This window comes from Callorhinchus milii, unplaced genomic scaffold, assembly GCF_018977255.1.
Source record: "Callorhinchus milii isolate IMCB2004 unplaced genomic scaffold, IMCB_Cmil_1.0 Scaffold5, whole genome shotgun sequence".
NCBI classification, from domain to species: domain Eukaryota; kingdom Metazoa; phylum Chordata; class Chondrichthyes; order Chimaeriformes; family Callorhinchidae; genus Callorhinchus; species Callorhinchus milii.
Window position 1 is genome coordinate 60,751,484 of NW_024704746.1, and position 22,895 is coordinate 60,774,378.

At 39.0% G+C, this 22,895-nt stretch overlaps 1 protein-coding gene across 5 annotated transcripts in view; it reads left to right on the forward strand.

Moving 5' to 3' along the window:
• Positions 1–22,895, forward strand: part of LOC103177010 (voltage-dependent calcium channel subunit alpha-2/delta-1) — a 418,878-nt gene that overhangs the window by 315,529 nt on the left and 80,454 nt on the right. For all 5 annotated transcript variants that reach the window (XM_007890933.2, XM_007890935.2, XM_007890934.2 and 2 more), the window contains 8 exons: positions 212–370; positions 1,097–1,201; positions 5,237–5,315; positions 6,089–6,138; positions 7,470–7,559; positions 16,152–16,220; positions 17,909–17,983; positions 20,142–20,216. In XM_007890933.2, the coding sequence (XP_007889124.1) occupies positions 212–370; positions 1,097–1,201; positions 5,237–5,315; positions 6,089–6,138; positions 7,470–7,559; positions 16,152–16,220; positions 17,909–17,983; positions 20,142–20,216 (702 nt within the window). The remainder of the gene's footprint in view (positions 1–211; positions 371–1,096; positions 1,202–5,236; positions 5,316–6,088; positions 6,139–7,469; positions 7,560–16,151; positions 16,221–17,908; positions 17,984–20,141; positions 20,217–22,895) is intronic.

The following is a 22,895-nucleotide window of genomic DNA, read 5'->3' on the forward strand; positions in this document are numbered from 1 at the left end:
CTATACTAAGTGAAAGGATAATTGAGCTTTGCAGTGTATTATTATTATTAATATCTGCATAATGATGCAGTATTATGCATTGCTGAAAGGCTTAGGAAGGTATAAAAAATGTGCACTGTATTAGAGAGCATCAGAGAGCATCATAGGGTTCCTTCGCTGAAATATATTCATTGTTGTTTTTGACCAAATTGCCTCTCATTATCTCTTCCAGTTCAGTGATCAAGTAAAGTCTGTCAGCTGCTTCAAAGACCTTGTGCAAGCCAACGTTCGAAATAAGAAGGTACTCAAAGATGCAGTTAACCGAATACAAGCAAAAGGGATCACAGACTACAAAAAGGGCTTTGAGTTTGCTTTTGAACAGCTGAAAAATGTAAGTAGCAGAATTGCTGTTCAGTGGAACTAATCAGCCAACCAATGACAACTGCTGTGATATCTCAGGTGCAGTGAGGAGTTCTTCTGGAGTCTTTACCAAGGGATTGCGTGGGTAGCACTCTGTTGAACTGAACTCTGAAATTAGCCTGTGGACTTAGACTATCAGTCTCCATATCATTGGATCACATTTTAACCCTAGCATTTTGCTAATTTACGCTAGTGGAAATGGCCTCTAGAGGCAGCACACTTTCCCAGGAAACGAAATGTTCCTCATCAGATCGTTGCTCCGGGACGCATGAAGGCGCTATATAAATGCACGTTGTTGTTGTTTCTTTAATGGCTGATAATTGATGTTTAGGCAGAGTTGCGTAAAAGGAAAATAACTTGCTGGAGGTTATCTTTACTCATCAAGTACCACAGATGTGTTTTCTTTATGAAATACCTCCTGTTCCCAGGATCCTATGTGCATTAAGGGGTATTGAGAAAACGCAGGGATATCAGATTAAAGGCTCTGCCATGATCTAATAAACTAGAGGATTAGACTTGATGAGCTGAAGAGCCTCTTGCTGTGTCCACAAGTCAATAATAATACAAGTAAACCAGATAATTTGCTTAATACAAAGTCCCATTAACTGAATCACAAAATAAAACCTTGTGGATAACTGTTTCTTTAAGATGAAAAACATTGATTTGTAGGTGTAATGGATCCATTCCTTCCTTGTAGCTCAGCGAATCCAGAGCAAACTGCAATAAGATCATCATGCTATTCACAGATGGTGGAGAGGAAAGAGCCCAGGAAATATTTGCAAAGGACAACAAGGACAAAAAGGTAAATGTTTGTAAACTGTCTGCTTTTAATAACTGAGAGTACATAGCTATTGTCTGGCCATTAAGATTGACGGGGCTGTCGTAAAGAACAAGGGAGCAGTGTTTGAACCCAAAAGATGAATCGGTAAAACAGAATGAAATGTATTGAAACCCAATAGGTGGCACATTTTTCTCTGTTTCTGGAAATCAAATGCATCAATTGAAGATGAACTGAAGAAGGGGAATGAATATTTTTTGGGATCCGATCCAATTTGAGACTTCCTTTAGCAAACCTCCATCTGACTTGCTCCCTTCCTCCCTCTGTTCAAGACTTGTCTCAAAATGTACCTCTTTGATGGCGTTTTCGGACATCTTTCTGATTCCCTCCTCTCCCCCACCTCTCCTTGGCTCACACCCTCAGCTTGGGTGCTCACCCATCTTTGCCAAGAGCTTTGATAAAAAACCTCCCCTGACATGAAAGGCACTATATAAGTGTAAATTGTATTGTAATTGCAATGTATTGTCTGTCAGCTCAAAGGTATCCAAAGATTTTACTGCAATTACAATTGCATTGCAACAGTCCAATATAAAATGTATTATAAAGTCCAATATTGAAATGTTTCCTGAAGGTAGGTGAAAGAGGACAACATTGAAACATCAAATAATTTACATTGAGGTGAAATTTGCAACTTTTTATCTGTTTGATGTGATAATTGACGCCGTGTGTAAGATAACTGTCACTGGTGCTAATTATCACAACAGCAACAACTTCCATTTATACAACTCCCTTCACGTAGGATAGAGTCTCTGAGCGCTCTACAGCATTGGAGCAAGCAAGGGAGAGGGTGGGTTACGCAAAGGCACAGTTGAAGAGATAGGTTTTCAGGTGGGATTTAAAGATAGATAAAGAGGGGAAGTGAATGGATAGAGCCAGGGAATTCAGCCTTGTAGTGCTGACAGAGAGAAGTTACAACCTTTTGGTGTTTGAAACCAAATGGCCGTGAAGAAGTAGCACTCCCTCATGCAGCAAGGTCTCTCACCACCGTACCCAACAGGGCATTCCACATCCTAACCACTCTGAGTGTGAAACAAAATCCTAATCTTCCCTTTACTAACTATCTTCAATTTGGTTAATTCATTAACCAGAATTAATAATTATTCTCCATTAACGATCAAAACCCCTAATAATTTTAATGACCTCTATCACATCTCCTCATTTTTCTCTGTTCCAGATAAAATAGACCCAGTTCCTCTAATCTCTGTTTATAGGTCAAGCCATTCACCCTGGTATCATCCTATTAAATCTCCATCGTCCTGTCTCTATGGCCCTGGCATCCATCCTAAATCCTTCCTAATCGTGTTACAATACTGCAACTGTGACCTAACTAATGATTCATACAAGTTAAGTATTTGGTTTTATATTCTGTATCCCTGTTTATAAAACCTAGAATCCCATTAGCTTTCTCCAGTTATTCAATTTGCAGCTCATAACCACCATAGGTTAATGCATTTATACCAAGGGGACTGGATGGCAAGGATAATGTGGTATAAGGGTTCCTCATTTATTGCAGTTATCTCTCTTCACATTATGAATCAGCAAATAACCCTTTAATTCAGACCAAGCAGTCTTATCTGTCTGCTCATTTACCATTGTGGAGTGCTGTAGCTCAGCGATTAGAGCACTCGCCTCGCAAGCGAGAGACCTGGGTTCGATTCCTGGGAGGGTGAAACGTTGGGCACGTTTCCTGACTCCACAAGCCTCCGTTTACCTAGCAGTAAATAGGAACCCGGTTGTTAGTCGATTGGTGGATCACTTTTCCGGGGATAATAATCCCTCAAAAAAAATAATAATGTGGTCACTCAATCCACGACTGTTTGTGGGACATGGCTGTGTGCAATTGTCTGCCAGTTTCGCCCACAAATATACAGTAAATTCGCTTTACAGTATATTCTGTGAAGCACTTTGAGACTTCTAGAAGCTGTGAAAAGCGCTATATCAAATCCGAGGGTTATTATTATTATAAACTATGCTGACAGTGTGTCTGTTTCTTGTGCGTGCATGCAAAAGTGTATCTAAACTTTCTATTATTATTGAAGACTTCCGCTAAGTTTAGATTTCAGGGAATCTTGTCAAACACAGCTTGCGTTAATGGTCCTGTTAATTAACAAGATACTTGATATGACCTCTCATGAGGAAAAAGACCAAACAAGCGAATGTAACCATTTTTACTGTAATGTTGGAGGGAGAGCCAACAGTGCTACTTTTACCATCAATCTTTTTTTTCTTGTAAACATGATAATCTTAGTAACAAAAATAAACATTGATAATAAGGTATTTGATATTTAAAGCATTCTGTGCACTGGCATTGTCTGGGATTTGGGTAAAACCACAAATTAGTGATCTAACCTTTGGTAATCCGGTTACTTAAAATCTAAAGAAAATGTGCTTCCTAAATCTACATTAATTTAATTACAAAATAATTTATAAGGAAAATATCGTCATTAAAAACTAGAAATTACAAGACTGCTTGTAGATTTATTGTTCTTCATACTCATTTGAGGTTACTTGTGTTGCTGCCTGTTTTAGTTTTTATCCGTTTTATCTTTGATAATACAGCATTACCTCTCCAAATCATCTTCCGTTTGATAACATTGAGGTTTCTAATGTACTTAATCTCTTTTGTTCCATTCAAAAAGTATCCATCCACCTCTCGAAAGTTCCGACCCCTCTGAATAAATTACAACAATATCTTGCATTTATATATAGCGCCTTTCACGCAGGGTAGCACTTTGGTGCGCTAAAAGATAGCATAGTTTGAGAAAATGGAGGTTGCCAAAGGCACAGACAAAGATGAAAGTCTTCAAGTGAGATCAGAAGATGGACAAAGAGGGATCAGAGAGTTTGAGAGGTTGGGGAAGAAGTGGCTGATTTACAGGCTCATCAATGGTACAGCACAGAAGTAAAGGGACGTGCAGAAGGCCTGAGCCAAAGGGTAGAGAAGTATGCTGTGAGCAGGTTGGAGAGTTAAGGAGGTATGATTTGTAGGTGAATGTGAGGATGTTGAAATCATTCTGTTCAGTGACAGTGGAGCTTGGCAAGACCTGGGGTGATGGAGGTGCAGAGTTTGATATGGTTGGTGGAGTTTTTAATCAATCAGACAGCACTCATGAGCAGATATAGTTACAGGAGTAGGTTTCAAACTTTGAGTCAGTTCCCACTGGGTCAGAGACATTGAGAGGACTTGAAATTCTGAAAGATTTTGCGCAGAAAGGAAGTGATAAATTGTTGGTTGATAAATTGGCAACAAGGGACATGAACTTCCGATTGTCACTGGAAGAGCTGAGGGGAAATTCAGAACAAATGTTTTCACATGGAGGATTATCAGAACATGGTATGTTTTACAATAAATATCTTTTGATGTTGAGATCATAAAGGCAATTAAAAGTGAATTGGATAAATATTTCAAGAGAAACAGTGTAAAAGGCTCTGGAGGAAAGAGTAGGCAATTGAGATTAGTTGGATCCAGTGGATAAACAAGATAAACAAGCACCAAATATTAATCATCATAACTGTATACTAAACTTAACTGGAAAAAAATTAACACCTAACACAATTTCAATTAAAAATTTTAAAAAAGAATAAAACACGTAAATTCTACTTGTTTTATTGTCCTGTGTATTCCTTTCCTTTCCCACCCCCTTTTCTCTGTTTTTATTTTTTCTATGAACTTTTCTTATTAATTTTCCCTAATCTAAAGTGCGGATCCCTGATTGTTCAGTGCCTTGGGACGTCCTCCTGACGTGAAAGGTGCTATACAAATGTAATCTGTTGTTGTCATTCGCATCTTTCCAATTGTTTCTTAACTTTCAAATTAGTTTTTCGCCTTATACAGTACAGATTACATTTACATACCGCTTTTCGTATCCGGAGGACTCTCTCAATGCATTCTGAGCAGAGGATAGGACAACAGGACTGCCAGTGGAAAGGACTCTGAGTAAATTGCATTTACAATTCAGATCATTTTAGACACAAGCTGATCATGTCTTGTGATTGCAGATACGAGTATTCACGTTTTCAGTTGGTCAACACAACTATGATAAAGGACCAATACAGTGGATGGCCTGCGCCAATAAAGGTATTCCTTTGATCCTTGTTCCTTTTAGTGTGCTTACACAACAGAAACACTGTACACTTAGAAAATGTTTTAAAAAACTTTCCTTGTTTTTACACTTTCTATCTATCTTCCTTGGCGGGGAGGTAAGTGGGGTCTCCTTGGATCTAAACTGGCTCCAAGGTGACATGATTGTCAATAGAAAGCCAGAATCGAGCCCACCCTATGTGGCGATCTCAATAGACCAGTTCCTGAGCCAGGCGGGTCTGTAGTATTCCAGGGCACTGCTGATGAGAGGACAATCAAGCTGGCTCATTGACAGCACTTGGAAGAGCAGACTTGGGGTAGGGATTCTCCCCACTCAACTCTTGTTAACCCTGCAAGCCAAAGCCCTAATTGGTAGGATGGTCTTAGCTGGACAAGCAACGGGAAAGGTTGTCAGACAGTGCTCTCAATGGCAAGATATGTAGTTTTAGCTGGTTAGACTCCAGCAATACTGCAACCACACTCTGTGGTCCCCAAGCCTTGGCTCTTGCCAACCATAACCTATTACTTTCTGGAATTAGGTTAGCAGGATGCGTCCCTCCAGGGAGAGAGTTCTATTCAAACAAACATCTCTGGAATTTCCTTGTATAAGTGGAATGCCTGGAATTCTGTTCAGTTTGGATGCTTTTAAACATGGTAATGGGTTTCCGAATGGGTCAGAAACCCGACTGACCAAAAATACAACACTTTCTGTTTGCACCAAGTAAATCTCAGTGCATTGTTGGTTGATATGTGTGGTTTTTGTATTACAGGCTACTATTTTGAAATTCCCTCTATTGGAGCAATACGTATTAACACACAGGTAATCTTATTATAACTGCTCACTTTCATTACTCCATCTTGCTGTTTGCTAATTACTCCCCAATTTCATGTGAAATTTAGAATTAAAAGAAAACAAAACTGAATAAGAGGATTAACGTTTCGAATGTCTAAGCAGTTTCTTTCTATAATCACGATCCCCAGCATTCACTGGGACAAAGATTACGTAGAATTACACAGAGCAAAATGACACGGAAACTGATCATTAAGCTCAAGCAGTCCGTGCCTATGTTTGTACTCTTCATGAGTTCTGCCTCCTCCTGTTCACATCATTTATACCTGTCTTTTCCCTTCTCTCTTTTGTATTAATCTATTTTCTCTTCAATACATTGATATTTTTTGCTTCAACCACAACTTCTGAATGTGTTCCATATTCTTACCACCTTCTGGGTGAAGAAGTTCCTCCCAAACTCCCTATTGAATCCATTTATATTCATGCCCGCTTGTTTTGGACTCACCAACAAGTGGAAACAGGCTATCAACATCAACCTTATTGAATCCTTTAATAATCTTAAATGTGTTCATCATGTTCCCTTGAATCAACTCAGATCATGCACTGCACTGAAAACTGTTCATTGTGCCAACAACTTCCTTTACCTCTAACCCACAAAAACAACTGTGTGGTATCGTTGACTTTAATATAATGTTTTTGTTGGTTATGAAAGTGCGACATTTTATATTGTTTGGTACAAATAATGCAGTATAGTTCAAACCTGTATTCATAATGAAACAAGTATTGTCAACACAGATGCAGTCAGCAGTATTTTCATTAGAAACCTAGTTCTGTGTGCATGAGGCCAGTGTTCCTTCACCTCTAGGGCCTGAGTTTGAATCCAACCAGATGCGCAAGATGAAAGTCTCTTATTCCTGTCACTGAGGTTTGTGAAAGAAATTAATTGTGTAGTCTTAACCCAGTTCCTAGTAACTCAAAGGAACTTGTGACACAAGGGCACAGCTCAACAATAATTGTCCTTAATTCAGTAGTAATTGACCTCCGAGGACAAAGGGCACTGGGGTGGCTAGAGCAGGAAATGCAAATGTTACTGTGATAGAGTAGGGATTTCATTTACAGAGGCCTGGAACAAGGTAGAAATAAAATAAATAGAAATAAGAACAAAAACTGTGTTTGCTGGAAACAGATTATAAGTCAATCCTTCAGCAAAGAAAACTCCACATCTTTGGAAGCGTATCTCCTCGGAGATTGCTGTGTGCCAGGATGTTAAATATGAAAGGCAGTAGTTGTGTTGTGATTATTATGATGGAATACATTAACTGCCTGCAATTTTTGATCAGTTACACTGTTTGGATTTGTAGGAATATCTGGATGTACTGGGGAGACCGATGGTTTTAGCTGGTGTAAAGGCAAAACAAGTTCAGTGGACAAACGTGTACCTAGATGCACTGGTAAGATATGAACTAATGTATTTATATGCATAGACTATAACCTATATAAGGAGCATAAAAATACAATGCAACCCCTTTGTAACATGACTTGCTCATCGTGTGGATTCATTTAACATAATGGGGTGTGAATCTAATTCACTCTTGCTAGCTGGATCACTTCCCATGCAGGCACAACAAACAGGAAATTGTGTCGGCAGAGACGTGTTGATCTGGAAATCAGACTTGCTTTGGATTCCCACATGCTAAAAATGACCCGACTTCCAAGTCATCAAGTAACTACTGATGTAATTTCCTGCATTCTCATACACCACATGCAATGAGTGATGGTGGCAGTGAACTGGTGACTTGGAAGTTGACCTCTTTTTAGCTCAGGAGCTGGCTGGTGGGCAGAAAGCAAGACGGATGGTTGTGCAAATGTGCAGTGAAACAGGCTATTGTGGCCTCCATATAAAGTGGTTTGGGATTTTATGGATTTTTACTTGCCTTATACTGAGTCTCTCCTGTGATTCTTTAAAACCTCAATGATGAAATCACCATAGTTTGTGATATGTTTTGATAAGAAATAGGATACCTTGGTTCCACTGGTTTATAAAATCGCATATTTATCAATTCCATCATGTGTTGGAATTCATGGCATTTTCCTACTAAGATTTAATAGAATATAATGTCGAAGGGAATCAGGCCTTCCAATGGAAAGTTTATCCACAGATGTACCCGGGCTTAATTCCCCTGTTATTTTAAGGAAGCAAAAATGTTACATTAATATTACATAAAAAATGAATTTAGAAATAAATTGGGAGGGAAAAACAAAAACCTGAACAAGTCAAAGCCTACTCGATTGTGAGATTTCATATTAATATTACTTTTAATACAGCTGAGAACCATTTTTTTTAGCGCTAAATGAAACCATCCCCTTTGTGTACAAGCAAACATTGCAGATAATTGGACCTCACACAAAATGTAAATTGAATACAGGGCCAACTAGGAATTACACTATCACTTTCTCTATAACTCGCTGACTCTCACGTTTTTCTCTCTTTCTCTCTCCACATTTCTTTCCCTGGATGTCTCTCTAACTTTTTATGTCTCTTTCTCTACCAAATCTCTATCTTACCCTAAACTTTATAATGTATAAATATAAAGATTAATCTTTGCTACTGGCAATGAAACAATCACTGTTCAAGTCAACAAATGTGTGCAAGTAGGGCATGGCTCAGACAGTCCTACATATTCAAATATAAATATGTATATTTATAGGAGCATCTGTTAATAAAATCCAGATTATGATTCTTTTTGCCAATTTGCTTTTCTTATTTTCCTACCATTTGCGTAATCTTAAATGTTAAGACAAAGGTCTTGACCTAATTTTGGGGGGTTTAGTTATTTGGGGCCAGATGTCAACACAAGCCCATTTCCAGCACAGAAGACTTGATGCCAGGACCTTGGTTGCTTTTGTTCCCTTCCAACTGCAGTGCCCCAACTGAAGACTGTCTGAGATCAGGTAATCCAGCCCAGTCCTGCCACATGATCTGCACGGCTCAGTGGCTTACACTGGCAATGCCTTTCCCCACTAGACTTTCGAAGGAGGCAACTTGTGATATTTTTGGCAAATGGCTTATTGCAATATATTTCAGATCCCTTTAGGGATGTCTTAAATATCTTCAAAACTGTTATAAACCAGAACTTTAAAATCTTATTTTGTCCCTCCAAAGAGCTTTAATAAATCTGTTTGACACTTACAATCACTGATGCCAGAAACTTTAGCATTGACGTCCAGTTGTATTTAAATTTTATTTTTTCTTGGAAAGCGAACCATGGTTTATGCACTAAAAAAAACGTATTGATAGCCAATACTTCAATACAGATAGTTGGTAAGAGTAACCATGAGATATATCTACATAACTCAGGAGCAGTTGTCAGTGACTTATGGAGTTCTGCCATTCAAAAGAGCAGGAGCTAAAGTAGCTTCTCAGACTAACAAGAAGTAGGAAATGGTCTTCTGCAGGGATCCATATTAGGCCTACTACTGCTCACCATGTACATAAATTATTTGGCCTCAGATAAGGTTGGTCAAATATGACCTGCCTTTTAGAAATCAATGCTGCTTACTCTGTTATATTCTCCATAGAATTTTACAGCAGAAAGAGGCCACTGAGTCCATCGTGCCTGTGCCGGCTTTTTGAAAGAGCTATTCAATTAGTCTCATTCCCCCGCTCTTTCCCCATAGCCTTGCAAATATTTCCTTTTCAAGTACAGTATATATCCAATTCCCTTTTGAAAGTTATGATTGAGTCTGCTTCCACCACCCTTTCAGGCCGTGCATTCCAGATCGTAACAACTCAACTCGCTGTCTTTAAAACAAAAAATCTTCACCTCCTATATCATCCTTTATGGTAGCCTCTAATACCTTGGTCATACTGGTAATGTTAAAAGTAGCAAAATTCTGAATTTACAATGGGATTTTCTGTCATTATAAAGGGATAAGGAAAGCATAATTAGTTTGAGTGATTGCAGTTTGATAGACCTCAGTATTTAGGAATAGGGAAGGAAGCAGATTTACTTTCATCTCTGGCTGAGAAGATCCCACAGATCTGTCATCTAAGAAAAGGCAATTTGACAGGGCATTTCACAATTTGCTTTCTCTCAAAAAGTAACATTCCCAGTGATTCATTTCCCACAGTATTTCTAGCGGAATTACATGAAAAAATCCTCAATTATTATTTGGAAACGCTTAAAGTTTTTGTCATAGTGTCTCGAATGCTTCATATTATTATATAGCATATTCAATTAATTACTTTGAAATATACTGTGGTAACTTATTATGTGGATGAACATGGCAGTTATAGTGTTGGACCTTGATTCTATGTCTTATCTATAGCAATGCTCCTCTAGCAATACAGCACTCTCTCAGCATTGCCAGAGAGTGGTAACCTGGAGTTTTAAGCTGAATCTCTGCTGTAGGGCTGAAACCCAGATGAGAGGATTGCCAGCTGAGCAAATCTACTTTAAATAAGAAACATTAATGTTGTTTGGTTAGATATTGTGCCATGAGGCCACCAACTGTTTGATCGCTATGTAATAGTCCTTCTTGTTCCAATTTAATATTTATTTCTCCGTCCTTAGGGTAGCATCATAGAAAAATTACAGCACTGGGAGACCATTGTGTCTTTGCTGGTGCTTGTTCCTCAATTTGAGCTACCTACCTACACTAATCACATTTTATGCTCCTTCCTTCAGCATTTATCCAGGTCTATATAAGGTACATATAAAGATCAGATGTAATATTAGCAATATGGTAAGGTTATGTTGCTATCATTAAAAGATGTCCAACCCAGATTATTTGTTTTAGAGAATGTAATTCCTTATATTAGGGAATCAATCCTAGAGGGCTAACTCCCAGATACCTTCCTATCTCCCACACCACATTACCACAGTCTTGACTGAATGCCATGGGGTAATCCAATTGAGATTGCTCATTGATCTTCTCTCCCTTCTACTAGCGAGATGCCAGACTTCTGTCTAGGGCCTTTCTACAGGAGCGATGATGAGAAGGGTGCACTCAGAGGCTGAGAAGAGTGTCCATGTTCCACTGCTTCTTGACATTGTGAATTAGTCCCAAGCTGTGAACACCTTAGTGCTGTCCACAGCGATTATAGAATAGTGCAGCGTGGAATCACTAAAACAGAATGTACTCAGACATTATTCTGCTGAGGAACCTCTAGATCGTATCTCCTGATGTGTGACTTCTGTGGAATCCTCTGCCTAAGTCTGTTTGCAACTCATTTCACTCTAATAAATGATAATCCTTTGCATTGCCTGAATTTGATATAGAGACTTCCGTCAAAACATTTCAAAGCACTTCACAATAGTTACTATTAAGTGTATTTGTTACGCTCTGTATTTGTGGAGTCCTGTAGGTCAGTGGTTAGAGCACTCGCCTCGCAAGCGAGAGACCTGGTTTCGATTACCGGCAGGGCGAAATGTTGGGCAAGTTTCCTTACTCAACATGCCTCTGTTTACGTAGCAGTAAATAATAATTTGTTCAAAACAATAATAAATTGGTCACTTCAATCCACGACTGTTTGTGGGACACTGCTATGCTCAATTAGCTGCCGCGTTTTGCCCACAAAAATATGCAGTTAATTCACTTTACAATATATTCTATGACGCGCTTTGAGATGTCTCAAAGACGTAATAATGCACTATATCAAATGCAAAGATTATTAAATACGGCAGCCAATTGGCACACAGCAATATCCTACAAAAAGCTTTGAGATGAATGACCAATTGACCTGGACGATTGTTGGACAGGACACCGGGGGAAACTCCCTTCCCTTTTCGAACAGCATTATGTTCACCTGAACATGTAGATGGGATATAAGTTTAACGTCTCATCCAAAGGACGGCACCTCTGATGATGCAGCATTCCCCCAATACTGCACTAGGGTGTCAACCTAGACCAGGAGTTCTGACATGGGACTTGAACTCACAACCTTCTGATTCAGAGGCGAGAGTGCTAACAGCTGAGCGAAACTGTTACACATAGGCCCTGGATAAACTAAAGCTATTTTCTAAAGTCTTCAAAGAAATCAAGTATGGTACAAAAGGTTAGCGCACAAAAGGTTAACACATTGCCTTAAGTCATGCTCTGCTCTCTCTGTATACTAATTTACAGTAAAAATGTCTTTATCTCACCAGAGACCTGAAAGTTCCGTCTACTTAAAACGCAAAGTTTGTACTTTTTTCTGATCCAAACCAGACTTTGTTCATTTTTTTTTTAGAAATAGATTAGCATTTCAATTTCTACGTTGTCATGGGGGGCTGGGGTTCAAAGTACAATGACCAGATTGAGAAAGAAAAGAGATGTTATTTTCCTGGTAATGTCTATTGGAAATATTCTATTTTTATAAAATGTGATGAATCTAATCAGGAAAACATGATGCATGATGCTAACTTGAAATTGTGAACAATATTTGAGTGTCATTTAAATCAATCTGACAATCTCATGTTTGCAAACGAGCGTGGCAATCAAAACAACAAATCCAGTTTATGGATATTACATTTTACACACAATAAATGAGGAGAAATCCCACCAGGGTCTTTATTTATTTACTTATTTATTTATTATGCAGCATTTCAGAGTGTCCGTAATTCTTAAATACAGCCTTTTTTGTCAGTTATTTTAAGAACTGTATAAGAAAATGCTTCAAAACATGACTGAACTCAACAATTTGCTAAACTCTCAATGCTCTGAAATTCTATAAAATAGACTAAGTCGGATTTCACCCCCAAAAAACTCTATTCCTAGTGAGTGCTAATAGGAACACATTCTCCTCCCTGCTGCCCCCACTCCCCCCAACACCCAAGCATTATCAATTGACATTTAAAACGTGGGCAGGCTATTTTTCCTTAACCTTCAACAATTGACTTCAAGACAAAGCAAGTCATGCAGCCTTTCATCCATAACATGAGAATCTTTCGGAGCACATTTTGTTCCAGTTTAAAGCATGCTTTCATAGGAGAATAACATCGAAGGTCAAATTCTCACAAAATAATGAATTTCTTCAAGGGGGGAATAAGTCCCAACAGCTTTTACATAGACCTCCTTCATTCATTGTAGTTACTTGGTGGAAATAAATGAACACAGGCAGAAATTTTATTTTTTCACAGTTATGAGTCTCACTAAGATCCCTGACAAACTTTATAGTGATTTTAGAATAATGTCAATTACAAAATTAAGGACATCTGCAGTTCCATCTGTACATGTGCATTAGCACATGGTTAACACAATTTACGAATTAGACACTACAAACTGAAAGAGCAATGGGGATGGAGAGAGGATTGGTTCATTATCACACATGGGCATGCAATCATTAGGAAGAGATTTATATTTATCGTTGTAACACAGACATTTGTTGTCTGCTTGGACAAATGCTTGCGTTATTGGGTGCACTCTAAATACTTATCTCTCAGTTTATATTAGTGCAACACTCTAGCATATGGGAGCACAATAACTGCTAGATTAAGACTGCAGATAAAAATCTCAGGTTTTCTTCATTCAAGTTAAATATCCAGAGAAGATCACTGATTGATTTCTAAGTTTGCTTTTGCTCAATATAATTAAGAAAGGCAGTATAGAAATAAATATCTACTCACAAATAACAGATACAGTACTTCATGGACTGGTCTTTTGGGCTTTCCTAGCTCTTTAGACACTCATTACAATCTTCATTGATGCTGTACTTTAAACCACTTACCCCGGTATCACTATTGTGTGCCAGTCTGGCTCAGTTGGTCACTCTCACCTCTGAGTCAGAAGTTTGTGGGTTCAAGCCCCACTTTGGGACTTTGAGCTCCCAGTATAGGCTGGAACTCGTATCCTATCCTGGGAGCGCACTGAATTGTTGGAGCTGCCATCATTTGGATGTCTCATTAAACTGACATCTTTGCTCAGGTGGGCTTTAAAGATCACGTGGCATTATTTGACAAGAGAAGGGAGTTTCTCCTGGTGGTTGACCAACAATCCTCCAGGTAAAATTGATCATTCACCTCATGGCTGTCTGTGGGACACCTATGTTTTCACCATCCGTTGATGCCTGTTCTAATCCTGTCACAGCTCAATGTAGTGGATTTCCATCATCCAGACCGATTTAGTTCTTTCCTATTTCAAAACAGCAGCTCTTCTTCCTGGTCTGCCTGAGACCTGATTTCAAAATATATCAAACATATTCAAAATACTTCATGTAGATTTCATGCAATTCAAAAGAAGTGCTGGCAATCAATTTGCAGTGATTACGGTACATTAAGGTATTATAAGCTATGACCTTGTTTGATAACTTAATGTATCTCACAGACTGACAGTGCAGTACCACTTCCATTTATTTTGAATCAATTGATTATATTTTTTAAACCTTCCACACCCATGAAATTGAGGGACCCAGGATCAAACTTTTTTTTCACAAATCCTAATATTTCTATAAAAGGTGCTGCTGAAGGGCTTGCCTTCATTGTACAATTCAACTTGTGCTTCCCCAAAATTCCCACAGAATGATAGATTGCATCAACAGCAGCTAACTAGAGATTGTACCCTTGTTAATAGCCAAAATTCAAATAGAATTATGTGCAATATTATAGCACAGAAACAAGACAATCGGCCATATCTAGTCTGTGCAATGTTTATGCTCCGTTTGAGCCTTTGCTCTTCTTAGTGTCCTCTCCCATAGCCCTCTATCCCTATCCCCTCAATTATATGTGTTTTTAGGTTGCATGTAATCACTTAGAGGCCTTGAGTTGTCAACAGTCTTACTTGCGGAATCAGGGCTTATTGTCTGGGCTAACACTCCAATGCAATGCTGGGGATGTGCTGCATTGTTGGAGGTCCTTTGGACAAAATGTTAAACTGAGATCCCATCTGTCTCTTCAGGTGAATGTTAAAGGTCCCATGGCACTGTTTGAAAAGAGGAAGGAGTTTATCTTGGTGTGCTCCACCAAGAATCCCCAAATAAAATTGATTTTCACTTGATGGCTGTTTGTGAAACATTGCTGTATGCAAATTGGCTGCCATGTTTTGCCTATAGTCATAATACTTTACAGTAAATCCTGTGAAATGCTTTGAGACATCCTCGTGACTTGACCTGAAAGGTGCTGTATCAAATGCAAGGATTATTATATTTTTTTTAACTCCACTTTACCAAAAGCAGTTTTTCCTCTCCAACTTCTCACCTGCATTCTTTATTGAGGAATCACATTAAGAAATGCTGCAAATTAATGAGACGAGCGTATGCAAATGCTTGATCAAGGGTCATATATGGAGCATATCCTGATAAAATCTATTCTGAGCCACATGCACTGTTATAAAATTTACCCCATTGTTTTCTACCTTGTCCCCTGATGGTGACTATTGCTGGTGCACAGCCTTGTACCTGCCAGTAACCCTGAACTACTTAATAGTCCTTCATATCTGAGTCCAGCCAGTAAATGCAAGCACGTTATGTGACCTTGAGGGTTACTGTAGCCCATCTCAATCCTGTCCTCACCTCTTGGTTAACACACGTGTACTTACCCACACTGGGTAGTGATAAGAAGCAGGAACTCTGCCTGATTCTCTCCTTCACTAACCCAAGGCCATTAAGGTCAATTGTGGTATCTCAAACGTTGCCCTGACGTAATTTGTTCACAGGTGAATTGTAGAATCGAACAAGATTGTTGAGACGGTGCTAAATCTTGAGCTGTCTGATACTTAACATCCATGAAGGGCAGACTGGCTGAAATGGATTTGTTCTTCATCAGAACTTCAATTCCATTGAACACATTGATAAATGGAAAGGCTGTTAGCACAAGACTGCTGCTCCTGTGTTTCTGACCCTTCAAATGAGGTGTACGTTTGGTCAGATGAAGAGCATTCTTCTGTAATGAAGAATTATTTGTTAACTTGGATGTTTCTTAACCAAAGTATTTAAGAAGATGTTCTAACCTGTTACCTTTTTTTCTGTGCATCTGTGTGTGTGTGTACATGTGTATATATGTGTATATATGTGTATGTCTTGTATTTCTGTCTGTCTGTACGCACCTGTCACTTTACTGCTACAACAGGAACTCGGTCTTGTTATAACAGGGACCCTGCCCGTCTTCAACCTGACCAAAGATGCCAGTGGGAACCAGGTATGTTGCAGTGTTCAAGAGATGTAAAGTAACACATTGGAAATTCTCTGTAACCTACCAATTTTCAACGCATCACACAGTTTCTCACAAAATGAGGAAATACATTATTTTTGTGGTGGGATTGCAGTTTGAACCTATTATACAGGACTGACGATAATTCACCACTTGTTTACATCAGTGTTTGACCATGCTTTCAGCCACCTTACCCCACCCCTCCGCCACCCCCTCCCCCAACTCAGGCGTTCATTTAGTTTTGTGAAGAGTTTTGAGGCATCCTTCCAATGCGAAAGTAGTAATAAAAAATTGTTGTTGTCACTCACAGAATTATGTTGTTGATGAATGTGTCACTAGTTGGTGATAGGGGTGTTCTGAGAGTGTAGTTAAGGAAATTAATTGGGTCAGAGCGGGACTTTGCCCTAAAACTGGTACATTGTATAGTTGAATTGGTAGACATTGACAGAAACGTACAAACATTAATAGACTGGACAGGAAAAGACCATTGTGGTCCAATCTGTTTCTATCTAGATGATCCAAAATTGGAAAAAGTTACACATTTTCATCTTATGGTACATCCCTATCTTTAGAAGATAAAATTAAAAACAATTGCTTGTATTTATATAAACCCTTCATACATTATAGCATCTTGGAGCCAGGACAACAGGGCTAGGGTTCAAATAGCACTATAAAGCATGTTAGCTTTGAGTTCATGATGTAAGTCTTGGTTGATAACAGCAGTGTCATTCACTCCGAGCTTCCCGTTATCCCATGTAACACTGCAACAATATAGAATGACAAGCTCTTCTATAGATTGAAATGGATTTCCTCAACTCTTGAGTGTTCACAACTTGTTGTTACAACAGTTCCTTCAAGACCCAACTCAAGACCCTCCTCTTCGACTGTGCCTTCGATCATCCTCATTCTTCCCCTGCCCTCCACCCTCCCCGATCCTGACCCCTAGCTCGGGTCCGAAACACTGATTGTCCAGCGCCTTGGGACGTCCTCCCGACGTGAAAGATGCTATACAAAAGTAATTTTGTTGATGTTGATAATTAAGGCTTATCAGTGTTGTAACAGATAACTGCAGCATCAAATTACAAATGCAAGAATGCTAAACAAGTAAACACTAAAATCATTCATTTCCATTCTTTCCAACCATGCATTATTACTGCACATTAAGCTGTAGATTGACAAATCTGTCTTATTGTAAAGCTGCATAAATACAACGACTCCCCTTGAGAACTAAATTTAGCATTCTGGGCATTAGCTAGAATTGATTAGTGACTGGGAGAAGATGTATTTGTCGTGATGAAGTAAATGTTTAGCATTACAAGCTGTTGAGATTTGACTGCAGGCAGAAAACGTTCCACGTTCCTCAGTCAAAATAATTAACTTCAATTATCTTCTTTGACTATCTTGTAAACCCACACTTTGGAAATGGTGCAGCCTGAATTCTAATGAGGAACACAGCTTGAGACAAACAATGCAATTGGATCTGCATTGTCAGTGTACAGAGCACGAGAGCAATGTTGGAGCACTGGAGGTGAAAGAAAACGTTGTGTGATATGCTATTCATCACATCGTCAAACCTTGGGGTCTAAGCAGCCAATAATTATTGGCTGTCATGATATGACCTCTTCCATCCCTGACATCTGATGATATTAATACTTTATTTTTGTTCCACGTCTCAGAATCAACTGATCCTTGGAGTGATGGGGATTGATGTGTCACTTGAGGATGTAAAGAGACTCACACCTCGCTATACTGTGAGTATCTATTGTGGACGCTGCTTGTTCTTATCCCTGCTGAATAACTGCAGTTGTTATGTAGAGATGGGGTATGGGAGAGGGGATTAAAAAGGGTGGAGGTTCATGCCTTGTACAAACGCTGGCACAGACTATAGTTGGGCCGAATGGCATGTTACCATGCTGTACTGGTCTATAGGCCATGCACACATGTAGCTCAGTAGTATGTCATGGACATGCTTGTGTGTGGAGGTGCATTTTGTATCCCTTTCAATACATGTGTTGTATTCACTTGCTTGGAGATTGTCCTTGCAGCCATGCAGCCACAGATTGTCCTCAAATGACTCTTCCAAATAGGAAGCCCTGCAGCCTGTTGAGTATACACCACTACCATCTTTATTATTAAATCACTCTAATTTTGTTAATCCCACTTTCCAGCTCTTCTCCATATCCCCCAGTGTTTATCCAGTTCACTTTTGATCACTTTTGCTGCAACTGTTCAGGGCCCTGGTGAGACCACACCTGGAATCCTGTGTCCAGTTTTGGTCTCCTCATTTAAGGAAGGACGTACTTGCCTTAGAGGGGTGCAGCATAGATTTATTAGGTTAGTGCCAGGGATGAAGGTGGATGAGTTACGAGGATAGGCTGACCAATTTGGGTCTACATTCTCTAGAATATAGACGAATTAGAGGGGATCTTATAGAAACCTATAAGATCATCAAAGGGCATGATAGAGTAGATAGTGGGAGATTGTTTCCCCTGGTTGGAGAAACTAAAACCAGGGGTCACAACCTTAAAATCAGAGGCCAGCCCTTTCGCACTGAGTTGAGGAAGAACTTCTTCACTCAAAGGGTGGTGAATGTATGGAACTCACTACCCCAAAGGGCTGTTGACGCTCAGTCCTTGAACATATTCAAGACTGAGATAGATAGATTTCTTATTGCAAAAGGGATTGAGTGATATGGGGATAAGGCAGGGTCAGGTTATTAGCTGGAGTTAGATTAGAAGATCAGCCATGATTGAATGGCGGGGCAGGCTCGAAGGGCCGAATGGCCTACTCCTGCTCCTACATGTTATCTTATGTTAAAATGTTCACTCCATTTATCCAGCCTCAATTGCCATTTGTGGCAATGTATTCCAAACCTTAGCAACCCTCCGAGTGAAGATATTCACTGCAACGTGCTTTACCTCTGTCCCGAGGTTGCAGTGTTCACCAGGCAAATTGGTCTCTGGCAGTTTCTGGGTTTGCTCATTCTGTTTTACAATGCAAATTACAGTACTCTTGGTGTTATCTCCGATTGCAGCACTTTGCATCATTAACTGTTTAATTAACAAACACAGTAGGTAGAACCTCAAAAATTAAAGTTAATTTCAGTTGAAAAACGTGCAAATATCACTTTAATATATTCACAGTAAAGATTTGGTATTGACTCCCTTCAAATCCTGAGTGTGTTCTAATTACTTTGCCTGCATAATTACAATGATCAAGCATGGGCACAAAGAGAATCATAAACCTAAGAAGTGCAATCATAGCCTTTTCAAAATGGAAATGATTCCACTTTTCTATATCAGAAAATAATGCATCAATGATACCACTGTTCGAATTAAAACACAGGCCAGATTATTTTGAAATAATATAATGCTTTTTTCAATTTGGATTCACCCTATATTGGTCAGCCTGGCTCAATTGGGGACTTCAGATTAGAACTCTCATCTCTTGAGTCTGAAGGTTGTGGGTTCAAGCCCCATGTTGTGCCTTTGAAATCATATAGTCTGGAGTAGACTGACACTCGAATGCATGGGTGCATTGCATTGTTGGAGGTGCTGTCTTTCAGATGAGTGTTAAATCATGGTCCCGTCTACCTGTTTAAGTGGATGTTAAAGATTCCCATGGCACTCTTTGGAAAGAGAAGGAAGTTTCTCCTTTGGCCAACAATCTTCCAGATAAAATTGGTCATTCACTTCATACTGTTTGTGGGACAGTGCTGTGCACAAATTGACTGCCTCATTTGCCTACAAAATGCACAATCACTGCTCTTTACAATAAATCCTGTGAAGTGCTTTGAGACCTCCATCAGACTGCTATCAAATGCAAACATTATTATTAACTTGTTGCATTATTAAAGTTTTTGTTTTATTTATATATATATATACATATATGTATATGTTCTTTCAACAGCTTGGGCCTAATGGATATTACTTTGCAATAGATCCTAATGGTTATGTATTGCTTCACCCAAATCTTCAGCCAAAGGTACAGTATTGGAAATGTTTTAATAAATATGCTTGAGAGGTTTCTGTCTGTGCTGTTAGAAAGGCAGTCAGGGACTTGTGTTGTGATCATTAAAACTTGGTACCAAAGCAATTCACAATTTGCAGCACCTCAGTTATTTATTGATCTACCCATTCACCTACTGCTATAATGAGGTAATTGGCCACTTATCCTTGCTGTGAATTAGGAAGCTAATGATTCTGTTGTGTGACTGTGATGGAAATGCAGTCATCACGTGACACTATTGTTGTTACACCAGAGCAATCCAAATTACAGCCATCAATTCTAGCGGCAGCTCAAATAGGCATTACATATCCAGCACAGATTTCATTCTGAGCTTTTAATCAATTCTATAACCTTTACACTTGGTTGCAAACAGGTTAGAATAATATGTCACTCTTTAGGGCAGTCATGTCTAAATACAGCATAAAGATATTAAGATGATTTATTGTCTCTCTCTAAAATAGAACATGCACTTTGCTTTTGTGAAGGTTGGTCCAGCAATGATTAAGAACGCTTGCATCATGTTGTATTTTAGCAGAGGATCATTTCATACAGTAGATTATCGAAGTTTGGCACTGCATTCCAGAGGACAATATTGTAAGGTGTATAGAACTAACCAACGTAAAGCAGTGCTGCATGTCAAGCAAACTACAGTTGAATAAGTCCTCAGCACAAAAAAACAAAAGAAAAAAACAATCCTTCACGGGTGATTTGGAGACAAACGGATCAATTATTTTCTTGCCAATGGTTAGAATAATGACTTGTTAGATTAAGTGACATCAATCCTTTGGAATGTGACTGCACTGTGGATCTGCAGCCAATACTAGTATTAACATTTAGATGAGATATTTTTCATCATATTTAACAAAATAAATGCAAAGTACGTTAGCCCTTAGCACTTTTGGATACAATGGTCTAGAATTATTAAACTGGTATGTTTTCTTGAAGAAACTCGAACAAACAGTTTGGGGATATTAAAAATGATGCCCTATCCTTTGAACCAATGTTATACATTAACAATATAAATGTTTTAAATTATACACAAGTTATAATAATGTGCACATAGCTTATTCAATGATTTAAGTCAATTTGTGGTGGAGTGCTATTAAATTCAGGAATTCTTGGGTATTCTTAAAAAACACACACTAAGGTCTAAATTGAAGCCACGTCTCATCAATAACAATTCTGAGTCACAGACAAATCCCCCTTCAAGTCAGTATATAACTCTGATTTACGAGACTCCCAGTTAATTAGGTGGTAATGGTGTTCCTTCAAGTCATTAACATATCTGTGATTTTTTGGAAGGATTTTATATTTACAGCTCTTAGTAACTCCCAGAAATTGCCTCAATTTAGCCCCCAGGTATAACCGTGAGATGTGTCATTATGTGATTAACATAATCCTTTTCATTAGCTGTTAATTACATAACAAAAAGTGTGCTCATAATTCCCTCTGTACATTTAAACATGGTTTACATATATTTGGCAATATGGTTTGCACAACTCACCTAACAGCATCCCATCATTTTTTCTTGCGGTGCAAGTGAAAGCATTCAGGTGACCAAAGGGTGAGCTTATGCTTGTGGGAAGTGAGATCATACGTAAGTACTGGAAGTGGTGGCATTATGTGTGTTAGTTTTAACCAATCCAATTTGCACAACTTAAGTGAAATCCCTAACAGGAAGGCTGCTGAGGTTGGGAGCGATGCACAGCAGAGAGACTGCTAAAGGAACTCCCTTCTGATGCTAAGGTACACAGCAAAGGCAGCGGATTCTCTCTCTGCCTATCTCCAGTAAACTAGCAAACTAACATTAGATCAAGTTGGCAAAATTAAAACTAACTTCACAACTTTCGTCTTTTTGTTTTACTAGAAAGTGCTTCTTAGGCCTAAAAGTATTCCTAAATTGTCCATCAAAGAGGTGAGCATGTTGATAGTGTGCTGGAATTCGTAGTAGGAATAGTGTGCTGGATTTCCTGCTAGGAGTGCATTCCCTTTCTGACTAGGTTGTAGGAATTAGGGCTTAAAATTTGCCAGGCAATGAGCTCATTTGCTGTGCATCCACAAACCCAATGTGAACTCCAATTCTGTCCTTTCTGTATCAGCTTGTAGGCATTAGTCCCGCAGTATAGAAGACAATATTCCAGTATTATTGACGTGCAGAGAGAATTGGTGAGGTGTTCTCCCTCTCTCTCTCTGTTAATACCTTCAGCTCTATTGCTACTATTCTGTCCACTGATGTGAAGATTAAAGGTCTGATTCTCACAATGTGAGAGATAATGCAACATGGGATGTGTTAATTATGACATTGACTAAAACCTCTAACTTTGTCGCAATGGATTGCCCTGAAGCTTGCTTAAATCTTTCAACAGTTGTTGTTTTTGCCAAACATATTTGAGTGCTGCTTCGCAGGCGACATACGGTGAATCAAAATGCCTCAGTCCCTCCTAGAATCATAGAATTATACAGCACAGGAGACCATTCAGCCCATCGTGTCTGTGCCAGCTCTTTGAAAAGAGCTGCCCAAATCAATCCTATTCCCCTGCTCTCTCCCCATAGCCCTGCAAACTTGTCCTTCCCAAATAATTATCTAAAATTATTTCTCTTCTCAAAGCCCTGTATGCCCCTGTATGGGAAGCATGCAGTACAGAATTGTTTTTT